At 30.3% G+C, this 13,616-nt stretch overlaps 1 protein-coding gene across 1 annotated transcript in view; it reads left to right on the top strand.

Moving 5' to 3' along the window:
- Nucleotides 1–798: 798 nt before the first annotated feature.
- LOC145319928 (uncharacterized) overlaps nt 799–13,616 on the top strand; it is a 40,993-nt gene continuing 28,175 nt past the window's right edge. The window contains exons 1-3 of the mRNA XM_080162333.1: nt 799–1,142; nt 8,251–8,380; nt 9,186–9,317. Of these exons, the coding sequence (XP_080018459.1) occupies nt 881–1,142; nt 8,251–8,380; nt 9,186–9,317 (524 nt within the window). The 5' untranslated portion in view covers nt 799–880. The remainder of the gene's footprint in view (nt 1,143–8,250; nt 8,381–9,185; nt 9,318–13,616) is intronic.

The following is a 13,616-nucleotide window of genomic DNA, read 5'->3' as shown; positions in this document are numbered from 1 at the left end:
AAGCTCTACCTTAATAGTCTCAGGAAAATGAATGCAATAATTTTTATCTTATTATGCTTAATTTTACTTTTTTATAGTGAAGCTACTCAGTCATTAACTTTGTCTGTCTGTCTATGGGGAAAATGTAATTTTCTCAGCTAATATTGAAGATGGACAGCTGAAATTTTAGCAATATTTTCATTGCACAGGGGCATCCATACATTGTTTTTTTTTCGTTTGTCTGTCGCCGTATTTGAAAAAAAGATTCCCAGGTATTCTTTCAGTTTTGAATATTTTTCATTCTTTCCTTTGGTATTACATCTAAACATCTGCTCGCTTTGTCTTTATGTCCATTTTATGATTTTTTTGCTTCGCTTCTTAAGGACGTTGACTTTCTTGTACAATTATTTATGAATGTTTATGAAGAAATTAACATCAATTTAAAATTGCATGGTTGGTGACATTGTTTTACGTCTACAACTCCATTTATTCCAATTTAGTTATTTTTAACGAAGTTTTATATTATGTTGTTATACACTTTTATACTGATTAGAATTTAATTTGCAACTTATGTCAAGTATATCAATAATTGATATAAAATAGTGGATATTATGACAGGAGACAAAATTGTCTTCAATTTAGGTTGCTAACATGGACACCATTTATTGGCCAGTTTTTTCATCCAGTAGGAGGGGAAGATTGGGTACAGGGGGTGGATGGGAGTAGTTATTTTAGCAAGCTACATAATTCACTTTATTAGAGTATATGATAATCTGGTTTAAGATACAAGAAATAATAAATCCATTATTTCAATATTGCATTCAATAGACCCCAAATGTTTTAGAACTTTAACTCTTCCTCATTTTTAACCCAAGTCTACCAAATCATCAGAAGCCTCACCATGGTGTACGTATACGTGTGCAAACGCTTCAAGGTGTCCATGGAGATGGTGAGCGGCAAGGACTCGGAGTGGATCCTGAACCTGGTCAAGTTCTACCTAAAGCACCGCCGGAAAGAGATGCAGAAGCTGGAGAGGGCGGAGGTGAACCCGAAGAGGCGGGCCACGACCTGCAGCTACGACTCCTCCTCCGACGTGTTCAAGATCAACGTGGTGTACAAGGACCAGAAGGGGGTGGACCAGGAGGTCAAGTGGATTATCAAGGAAAGGATTTTTAATAGTGATGCAATGGCATTTACACCATATCATCAAACTTAGAGCTGGTATTTATCATCTAACGACTCTGGTTTTATTATTAGAGTAGTACTCTATGATCAAAATAAGTTTATTCATAAATAAATAGTATTGCTGAATTTTACTGATTACTTATATATAGATATTAGTTGAATTGCCACTATGTCAGTGCTCTTTTTCAGAAAGGGAGGGGATATTTTGCTTTTTATTACACTATTCCCTAAAATTGTAATACTTCTTTGGATTAACAACTTTGGGGACTTTTATCAAATTTTGATTGGTTGGTTCATAAGTTTGTGTTTCTGAACGTTTCAACCACTAATTGTAATCTACAAAAGGTGTAATATTGTGTATCTTCATTGAGTACGTACATCAATTTATCGGCCGTTGTCTTATCCCTTCAGTCATTGGTTCTTATTTCATTTGTGTGTGTTGTGACTGTAATGGTGTTGGTTATTAATTGCAAAATGGTGCTTTCCTTGGAAGAGCGTATCAAGCACTGAAACTCCCCCTGATCTTGTTATTTGTTTTCCAATACCTGGCCTAACCTCTAAGTGGGGGGTCTTAACTATGCAGGGCTTCACATTATAACCTAACCTGACTAAATGTAAAAATCAAACATACAAAGCACACTCCCCTCCCCTACTATACTCGCTAAGGTAATTTTTTGAAAGCCTCCAGATAAAATAAAGTAAAACCTTTTTTCAGAGCACTTTTTCTTAACTTGACTTTAAAAAAGTGTGTTTCTTGTTAAAGAAGTTGTATCAACTTTTTTTTTATAGCTAGCCGGTCCTTTTAGTAAGTAGTAGATGTAAAATTTTTCATAGAATTCAGATATGCAATCGGTTTTTTTGTAGACCTCTTATTTTTAAAGTAATTTAAGTTTAAAAAAAAAAAAATTAAGTCGATTTTAAGGTACTAAAATGCAACAAAAAAAAGAAAGAAAATGACCATTATGAACAAAAATAGTAAGATCTTTAATTTGACACCTTACTTTTTCAATTCTGTCAGGTAATTATTGAAAAAATCGATTTTTTAAACCCACGAGAATAAAAACTTTGAACTCAATTTTATCATTTCACAAGTAAAAAAATATGGGTTCATATATACCTTTAGAATCAGAAAAATATTACGAATCCATTGTAAGCAATATTGAAAAAAAAAGTTTACAATATAGTATATAAACTACAATAAAAGGAATTATATGAAAATATCATATTATATTGTACAGGCAACGTCTTAACTCTTGAAGTGAGTATAAAAATGGGAAGGGGGTATAGAGGGGGTAAAGAGGGGGTAAAAAAGGGAAGACGATAGTGTTGCCAGAACAAAAAATACAATTGGCCATTTTTTTATTTTTTTACTTTTTTTCAATTTTGCTTACAATGGATTCGTAATATTTTTCTGATTCTAAAGGTATATATGAACCCATGTTTTTTATGTCTGTTTGAGAAAATATTTAGGTCTAAAGTTTTTATTAAACCGAGGTTAAAAAAATAGATTTTTTCAATAATTACTCAACTGAATTTTAAAAGTAAGGTGTCAAATTAAAGATCTTACTATTTTTGTTCTTACTGGCCATTTTCTTCTTTTATTTTGTTGTGTTTTAGTACCTTAAAACCGACTTAATTATTTTTTTAAAAAACTTAAATTACTTAAAAAATAAGAGGTCTACAAAAAAACGATTGCATATCTGAATTCTATGAAAAATTTTACATCTACTACTTACTAAAAGAACCGGCTATCTATAAAAAAAAAAGTTGATACACCTTCTTTTCATTTTAATGTAAAATAAATATTGTTTTTACTTTTCAATAATGATTGAACGTTAATCTAAAATAGGAATTTTCTTTGTTTGTTTTTACTTACAAGTATATATTTTATAGATGCGTAACTGTTCTGCAAGTGTTCGTTTCCCTCACTGACTCACTCCTTCCAAAAGAAATGTTGTATTCCGTATTAGAATATATGCTATTAGTGTGACTTTACGGGCCAAACGATTACAGTATATCGTAATATAAAAGTAACAGGATATCTTTGTGTGGGTGTGTCTTTCTGTCTGTACCGAAGGAAACCTTTATAAATCAATTCTGTTAGGTAGGTAGCAATTTTGATTCTTGTAAAATTTTAATTTTTTGAAACCGTTTGTTAAAGGAAAAAATTGAGATATATAAACAGTTTTCTAGCTAATTAAATCAATAGGTAAATATTTGATTAATTTTAGTATGTTCTAAATTTTCAAAATTGTGGTTAAGTTTTCTTTAAAGATAGAAACAAGGATGCCAACATTAATAAGTAGCGAAGCAAAGAAATAGATTTAAATTTATATTAAAGGGATATTAAAGGATAAATTGATATACTTCCACAGTGAAGATACACAAAATTGCCCCTTCTGTATATTACAATTAGTGGTTTAAACGTTTGGTCACTTAATTTTACTAAAACAACCAATCAAAATATATTTAAAGTCCCCTTTTTTTAAACCAACGAATAAGAAAACGTTATTTTAAAACTTTGGGGACTAAAATAATTTTCGAGAAAATATACAACTAGTGATTCCTCAAAAAATCATGATTAAGTAAATCTCATTTCTTCAAACAAAGTGAGTTAAAGAGCCGCCTCTCCTTTACTAAAAAATTGACCTGCAACAGATATTTATTTAGCTGCGATTTTATGCATGTCACCTTCTTGTTAAACTTTATTTAGTTAAGGTAAACATAAAATAGATGCGAAAATAAATTCTCAATTCTTTGTTCTGAAAAATTTTAAAAGAATTTATTAGATAGTAAAGTCTAGCAAATTATCAGGGATTTTAAGGGATAAGAGAGAAGACGGAAACTTTGTATACATCCCCAATGATAATAAAACTTAATTACCATTTTTTTAGATTATTGGTTAAAAGTTTGGACGCTAATAGTCTGGAACCGACCAATCACAATACCCACAGTTAAGAATATTTGGTTATAAACTTTTGGTACCAGTGTAATTTACAGTCCAGTGTCCCCTCCCTCCCTGCCAATAGTGAGTGTAGCATACAAGTGCAAAATGTGTAGATTGTTAATCTAATACTTTTTTTCATGGGCTACAATGGGTGGGCTAGGCCCTGCAGGGATAAACAGATAAGTAAATTAAAAACGACTGTATAGAATACGGGGAAATATTGACTGGGCAAAATTTGCCGGCAATTTAGGATGCTAATATGGACCTTATTTATTGATCACTTCGTTCATCCAGTAGTAGAGGAGGGGTGTCGTTATTTTAGCCAACTGGAATTTTAGAGTACAAAAAACATCCAAGTAATTATATATCAATTGCTATGTATATATTTTCTTATATTACATCGTGAACTTTCATAAGGTTTTCTTATAAGATTAATTACTTAGCAAAAGTGATGCATAATATATTTAATACTGCCATTGATAGGGTCTGCAGAGTGGGATATACTAAAATTTCAGAATAATAGTTCGTGAATTTACAAACCAACATTTAAATCCTATTTAATAAGATGTATAAAATTTAAATCATATTTATATAAATAAATGTTTAGATACTAAAAGTAAAATTAGATGCTGTATTATGAAAATGTTTTGAAAGTCAAATTAAAAATTAAGTAAATTACGATTTATTTGCTCCTTTATCCTTGCAAGGCATGCAAAATTAAAGGGGCTATGCCCTGCTTGGGGGAAGGGGGGAGAGAATATAATATGTGGACACATTTACTAGAATAGTAGAAATACAACTATACTAGATATATATATTTATATTCTTAAGATCAGACATGAATACATAAGTACTTATAATCTAAAATAAGAAAGTTCTTAAAAAATATTTGTATTCTTTTACTTTGATAACCTAAAGTAATTTTGGAATGTCTTTTCATAAATCGCTTTTTTGTTTAAGAATGTGTTTCCTATTTTTTTAAAACAATAATTTAATGTTTTTTTTTATATACTAAAATAATTCAAAAATATCGAGAAAGATTTTTTGATTGTCAGAAAACCTGAACGTAGAAACATTTAGTATAAAAACTTAAATTGTTTTTCATATACCAATCTCTATATTGTAAATATTTAACATAGTATACATCAGTCACGTACACAATTAAATTTAGGAGTCTGGCCAACTAAAAAAAATGCTAAAAAAGAAGTACGAAGTTTTTTACGCAACTCTGTAGTGTTATATCAATGGATATATTTATACTCGGATGTTACTTCAGATTTTCATGTTCTCTAATAAAGTGAAACTCGCAGTAGGCTAAAATAATGAACGCACCACCATTAACCCCCTCTGCCCCATCCATCCCATACCGTGCAATCGGATGAAAGAACTGACAAATAAATGAGGTTTATATTAGCAACCTTAATCAACGGCAATTTTTCCCCTGTCCATAATATCCACGTATATCCTAGATCCATTGTTATATTTAATTTGGACATAGATGTGCTATTATTAGGACAATATTTCTATATGTTATACTCTTTCTTAACAAGGATAATATGTTCAACTAGCGCATCAACATTTGAAAAGCTTAAGTTTCATATTTGGTACTAGCGGCTTCGCCCCTAGACTCTAGGCTTTAAATTTTAATTTAAAGATTTTTAAAGAATTTGTTTAAATTTTTTAAAGATATTTTCTGTATATATAACTTTTTAAAACTCTTTATTACTTTTTATAACTCTGTATAACATTTTATTTTTATTTATATTTTTTAAAACCTTCGAATTTATCTCTTTTTTTAACGTTTTTGAAAATTTCTTAGCCATTTGACTTATTGGGGCTTCGTCCCTAAGAAGAAGAATGGTTTCACAATCTTTTTGAGTTTAATAAAAATAAAGAAACTTAAAAAGAAGAAAAAAATTAAAAATATGAAAAAGTATAAAAAATGTAAAAAGATATAAAAATTTATAAAAAAAATATAAAAATATATAAAAGCATAAAAAACATTAAATTAGAAAAAATAATAAATTTTTTTTTTTGGGGGGGGGGGGAAATTTTCATTTTTAGGGGGGTTGGGGGTGTCCCACCCCCCAAGAAAATAGCTTAAAACCACCACAGGACCAATAGGTATATACTCTGAAGAGTAGAATCCAATCCCTTCAGTGGTTACCGAGATCTTAAGCTTCGGACGGACGGACGGACGGATAGACAGACAGACAGCATTCTACTTTGTATTATAGATAATGCAATTGTATATTAAATATTTTGCTTAAGTCAAACTCACACTAATGTGTAGAAACAAAAAATCATAATCCGAAAACTTTTAAAATGCTTGCAATATCACGAATTAGTTATTATGTTTGTAAGAATAGATCATTGGAACGGCTAGATCATAAAGATTTTACTTTACTGAGAAGCTTCTAATGGTTATATAAGAGTGTTTATAATGTAATATGAAAACTTGCCCACGTTTTTGAGGGAAAAAACTTTTTGAGATAAATTGAAAACAATTAAGGGGGATAGTTTTGCATTCATAACCCCTACCTGGCCTATACAATATACACGCGGTTCCTTAACCCTGCAGGGCTGTCCTGTACCGAATAAAGTCTAAATAATCTAAAGTAAACACGATTAACTATTATTTTATCATTTTTTCAAAATGAAGTGTGTGTGTTGGAGGGGGCGTTAATACTTGACTAGGCACTTTGAAGGAAATCGTCGTTTCTTTGAAAATTCCTTTTTTATACTTAACGTAAAGCTTATTCATAAAACCTACGTAAAACGCGAATTATTGAGAAGTTACTCTGCTAAAATAACATGGCCAAAACAAGTGTTTGTTTATGTTTTTAATTCATTTTGCATGTTAGACTGTAATATAATTATCTTATTCTTTTCTGTTTATTTGTTTTACATTATTCCAACAAAAAGATTCTAGTTCACAGGGACTCACAAGAAATATCATGCATATAAGGATTACGATTTAACGAATTATTAAAATGCAATAATATAAAATTAAAACCAGTTTTTGCCCATCAGGGCTAACAAATTGGCATTATCTTTATTTTTTTTACTTTAGTATTCGTGGAAAATTGACAGTAATCCAATGGTATACATGATATACCACAATAACCCATATTTCTCACTTTTCTTTTATTTGAAAGTAAATAAAAATTTAGGCCTCTAGGCGTGTAACCGCTACTAATATTAAAGTTAATATGATTCTTCCCTTATATTTGTGTAAGTTATTTTTAAAACATATACATAGTTTACATTGGGGAAAGTAACTAAGATGTAAGGGGATTATTAGTTCATTTAAAAATATAACTTTTTATCAATTAACAGAATGTCTGTCTTTCTGTAGCTTAAGACCTCGCTAACCACTGAACCGATTGGGGTTACCGTTACAGTAAAGCGTATCTTAGGTTCATAGCTAACTTGGGGGAGGGTCATTCAACCCTCGAGAAATCGCCTCGAAAAAATTAAATATATATACTTTTTATTTTTAAAACTAATATTGAAAGTGAAGGGTCGAAATCCCCTCCTTGAAGTACCCTTAAATGCCGCTAGTTGACTATAAAACTAATAGAAAAAGGGTTGAACGGCCATTTTCCTTAAAAGTCCTATTCCTTCTTATCTGTGAAAGATAGGGAGGAGTGTTTACAAATATTTTGACATTTATCATTACATTATTTGCCTAACGAACAAAATAACAGCATAAGAAACTCCTAACAGGGAACTTAATCATTTGGGAATTCGTAGCTAATAATTTTTTGCGGAATTTTAGATGATTTTGCGTTTTGTAAACAAACATTTTATTTCTATAGTTCATATAAGGTATTTGTCCTTACCTCATTGATTAATTTACATTTTAGGTGGTAGTTTTTTGTTTGTTTATTATTTTTGTTAGGTTAGGCTAGGTTATATTGGTTACAGGGTAGTCCCGCAGGGTTAATATCCCTCACTCCACAGGGGATAGGTAAAGAAGAAAATAAAATGAGCTTCAATTTATTTTAGAAATAAAGCCTGGTAAATAGAGGGTTTGAGTGCTTGTCTAGGCACTTTTAGGAAGCAGCATAAAACACTTTTTCTAATTTTATTTTTTAAATGCCATTGCTTGAACCAAAAAATCCTCTAAAAACAGGTTACTCGGTCTGACCTGAACGAGAATGCAAACGTGTTGTTGAAGCACGAGAAGCAGGTGTTCTCGAGGCTGGTGGCTGACCTCATCAACGCCATCAAGCAGAAGGCAACCAGCTTCACTGATAAGTCCAGGTAATGGATGTAGAATATACGTAGATTTTATGTCAGGGGAAAAATTGTCGTCATTTTAGGTTGTTGACATCTTACACAAGATTTTCATGGTCTCTAATAAAGTAAAACTTGTTGTGGGCTAAAATAACGATCCCCCCTCAACCCACTTTACCCATCCCCTTACCTCCTATTGGATGAATGAACTGACCAATAAATCACAGGGGAAATTGCAACCTTAAATGACGACAATTTTTTCCCCTATCATAATATCCACGTATATTCAACATCAATTGAAGTGCAGGTTTACTCTAAAATTAGGGTGTGTCCGTTCAGTCGTGCCAAAGCCCCCACCCTCTAATTTCAATTGGTATTGCAGGGAAGGGGAGTTTTTGTGTTCGATTAGTCACTTTGGCGGAAACCACCAATTTAAATCTAATATTAAACTCTTTTTGTTTGTTCGTGTATCTCTCCTGCACTTTTTCATGAAACAATAAGAATGTGGCTGCAAGAAAATGAAAATGGCTGATATATGTGATAGAAGTCTTTAAAAACTTCTGGTTAAGATTCTTTACTTACTTAGGTAGCCTTAGATGTTGTAGTGGATTATGGATATATTAATGCTTGGAAATTACACCAGATTTTCATGTACCACATCACCTCCCCTTCTACTGGATGAACGAACTGACCAATTTATCACAATTTTTCCCCTGTCATAATATCCATATATATTCTACACCAATTCTTCTATTTCATATATTGTTAATTTTGTAAAATATTACTTTTAATTTTTACCTATTTATTGCTTTCTCAAATTTTTCTATTTTAGGATTTGCTACAAAGACCTGTTACTGGTGCCGGAGTATATTTACGACGAGACAACTCACGCCGCTGATGTGACACGTAACGTTCTTGTTCTTGATAATCTGGAGGAGAAACAATACTACTCAGCTGAACAAGGAACATATCATTCATACAAGTTAGAAACATAGACATATCCTTCCAGTATGGCTTCGAAACCGACTAACATCCGCTGGATTAGAACCGGATTAGAACCATACTGAAAAATCATGTATAGCATGCATCGTATTATACAATTTTCCACAAAGGTTGAAATACAAATCATAAATTGGTTTATTTAAACATCCGCGGAAAGCTGTCTACAATAAGATGCGTTAAATATCCATTAAAAGTTTAAATGAAGGTCATACAAGATTTTAATTTAGGTGGACGATTACTCCCAATTTTTTTATATTTTTTTTGGGGGGGACACTTATTTTTGTGTAAGAAATGTTAAGAATTTGTTTTAAAGAAACTAAGGTCTATATGAACCAGAGATCAAAGTGCAAAAAACATTTTATGTTTGCAACTTATGTTTTTTTTGTTTGATTAGCCATAGTTTCTTAGGGTTTGGACTTATACTTATTTATATACTTATTTTAAAAACTAACCAAAACCATCTAATTAGTAAAGGTTTACCTAAATTGATTTATGATTATTTACTCGTAAAATTTAAAAGACATATTAGTTATTTATCGCATCGTATTATAGATATCTTTCCAAATATATTAAATCAAAACATTTGTAAGATTAAAAGCAGTTTACTTAGCACAAAAATATATTTTATCACTCTGTAATACGATGCTATACATGATTATCCTGTATGGCTGAGAACCGATTCTAATCCAGCGGATATTAATCGGTTTCGAAGCCATAAGGTGTGTTACTTTTTTATATGTTTCATCATTATTTTGCCACAACTCAGTCAAAAATGCTTACAAAACATACTTTTTTCGACCTAAAGTACTCAAATAGTTCCTTTACAAGCCCCATCAATCAGTTTTAAGATATCTCCATATTTCAAGGAAAATTGACAAAAAAGGCAAATTTGGGTGTTACCTTTTTATATGCTCAGATACCATAAAATCAATAAAAAAATACTTATTTATACTTTTCTCTCGTTTTTAAAGTTTGCTTCTGTTGAAGTAAATATTCTTGAAGGGATTTATGCATTGATTTATACAGAAACATAATATTGGGTGGAAATAAATTGTATCCAAAAGTATTCTTTTTGGAAAATAAGAAATTTATCCTCCATCGCCCTAGAGGACAGCTGCTGACCTCTAGTGTTCATGGTTTTGTCAAATACATGTTAAAGAAAAAATTCAGCCAAAAAAGTACTTAAAAAAGTATTTTAATGTGTTAGAAAATTAAATTGTTTAACTTCAAATTTGGGGATGCTGACCTTAAAGATGCTCTTACTGGTGGTGATGGTGAACCGGAAGGCATTGAAGTACATGAGCATTATGGCAACACAACTATTGATCTATGTTTTGATTTTTATATTCCTAGCAGCCTCCAATCAAGAGAAATCCCTAAATGATTTTTTAATTCTCAAATTCATAAGGTAAATACTGTGATTTTGAAAAGTTCTTGTTATATTTTTTCATTGGAGGCTGCTAGGAATTTAAAAATCAGAACATAGATCAATAGTTGTGTTGCCATAATGCTCATGTATTTCAATGTCTTTCGGGTCACCATCACCACCAGTAAGAGCATCTTTAAGGTTAGCATCCTCCAATTTGAAGTTAAACAATTTAATTTTCTAACACATTAAGATACTTTTTTATGTACTTTTTTGGCTATTTTTTTTCTTTAACATGTACTTGACAAAACCATGAGCACTAGAGGTCAACAGCTGTCCACTATGGCAATGGGGGTTGAATTTCTTATTTTCCAAAAAAAAATTCTTTTGCAGATCATTTATTTCCACCAAATATTATGTTTCTGTAAAATCAATGCATAAATCCCTTCAAGAATATTTACTTTAACAGAAGCAAACTTTAAAAATGAGAGAAAAATAAAAATAAGTATTTTTTTATTGATTTTATGGTATCTGAGCATATAAAAAGGTAACACCCAAATTTGCCTTTTTTGTCAATTTTCCTTGAAATATTGAGAAATCTCAAAACTGATTGATGGGGCTTGTAAAGGAAGTATTTGAGCATCTTAGGTCGAAAAAGGTCTATTTTGTAAGCATTTTTGACTGAGTTGTGGCCAAATATTGATGAAACATATAAAAAAGTAACACACTTTATAGGAAATATTTTAAAACTATCACCAATTTTATTATAATAGATATCTCATTTATTATTCATCATACTTATTTTTTGCCTTACATTTGTTAAATCAATGTTTTTTTTTTTATCAGACCAACGTTATAACCTTTTTAAAAGAAAGCTTCGCGATATTAGGACGTAATCGACCTCGTTTTTTCTTCTTCTAAATATTCTAGAAGCCGAAAATGCTTATCTGTAAATTTTCGTTGTTTTCGTCATTTTTGTGTCATAAAGAAAATAATACATGCATGTAATTGTCTATTTTTAGAGACAGAATTGAGAAAATTTTCCGATACAAGCAAAAACAAAATTATGTTGTGTTTTTTCCCAAATAAACCCATTTCTTTATCCTGGTTTTTTAGTTTCTCTGAATTTCAAATCAGGGAGAGAAGGAACATTGGGCTGTTCATTACACTAGTCCTCAAAGTTTTAAAGTTGTCCTTTTTATTCGTTGACTTAACAACTTTGGGGATTACATTTTGATTGGTTGATACGTTTTTTTCTATATTTCCTAATTCTAAAACTATTGCAAGACCTTAATTTTTCGCTTTTCTTCATATCTTTCTTTACTTAACTCTCTCACTCTCTCTCTCTCTCTCTCTCTCTCTCTCTCTCTCTCTCTCTCTCTCTCTCTCTCTCTCTCTCTCTCTCTCTCTCTCTCTCTCATTCTCTCTGGCTGCATTACTTGTAAAAAGTAAAAATTTGTAAAATGAGTGAATCAGTGAGTCGTAAACATTTTTTCCCTACGAACTTCAATAATTCTTGTGTGTGTGTGTGTGTGTGTGTGTGTGTGTATGTTTGTATTTTACATACATTTTTGATGTACATTTTTTCCCGTCAGAATAAAATGGATTAAGAATATGAAATTAATATGAAAATAGGGATGATTTCTCTAGAAAGGCTCTAAATACGCCCCTCCAAAATAATTATAAACCTTTCTTGGATCTATAAAGGAGGACTATAGAGTAGAACCAAAACGGTTCAGCGGTTTGAGATATCCTTTACTACACAAGCAATCCAGTATGGCTTAGAACCTGATTAATATCCAGTGGATTAAAACTGATTCTCAGATAGAAAAAAAAAATATTTATTTCATCGGATTACAGACAATGTTCCAAAAATATGAAAATAGAAATCTTAAAATTAAAACAAAATTTTTTTTAGTCTTATAATTTTTCATTCTAATTTCCATGAAAAGCCTTCTATAATAAGATTGGATAAATAACCATTTTACTATTTCAAAAGAAAACTTTTTTTTATTGTCGTACCTAATCCTGTTTATGCCCTGCAGAAATGTATTTCAAGACAGACAAGTATGCAGTGCCCAATGTAGAATAGGATAATTGGATATTTAGACATTCTTAATTTCAACTTTTTTTTTGCTGAAAATACATCAAATTATTATCTTATTTATCTGTGACAACAGTTACTTTAATTTTTTGTTAAATTTTTAAGGTTTTCATGATTTCCTTATTAAAGGAGAAGCGTATCTATAATTAGGTATGGTTCTTACGTCTGCATGATAATTTAGGCATGATAAAATTGTCTTATTGATTTTAAGCAGGATGATTTTTGTGCAATAGAGAATTAGTAACAACTCTAGAAAATATGTTTGTTCATTTTAAATGAGTTATTTAAGCAAACAAAATTTAGCATAAATGGATATTTAAATCCCAAGTTATTAAATGATCGAGCAATAGCTCATCATTTAATACCGAGGATATTTAAGCAAACAAAGCAAACAAAATTTAGGGATTTAAATATCCATTTATGCTAAATTTTGTTTGCTTAAATAACATTCTATTGCAACAAAAAGGTCATGTTAGCAAATAATTTCTTGAATAAAATGATAAAACGTTTTTTTCATTTAATTTTCATTTTTTTCACTGTTTTGTTTTTGTTGAATATTAAAATTAAAAACAAATAAAAACCTTCTAAATTAAATAGAAAAAATCTTTGAATTATTGGTCAATTTAATTTCAAAGATTTTTTTTTCATTGTTAAAATTTAATATTTTTAAAAAAATTTTAGAAAAAAAATCTTCTAACAAAAAAATATCATAATCCAAGATGGCATCAATACATGTAAAATAATATTTTCATAACAAAAAATTCAAACTGGAATATCTTTTTTCACAGATT

The sequence above is a fragment of the Acartia tonsa genome, chromosome 1, assembly GCF_053477335.1.
Source record: "Acartia tonsa isolate MP-2025a chromosome 1, ASM5347733v1, whole genome shotgun sequence".
Taxonomy (NCBI): Eukaryota; Metazoa; Arthropoda; class Copepoda; order Calanoida; family Acartiidae; genus Acartia; species Acartia tonsa.
This window is presented reverse-complemented; position numbering and strand designations above follow the sequence as displayed.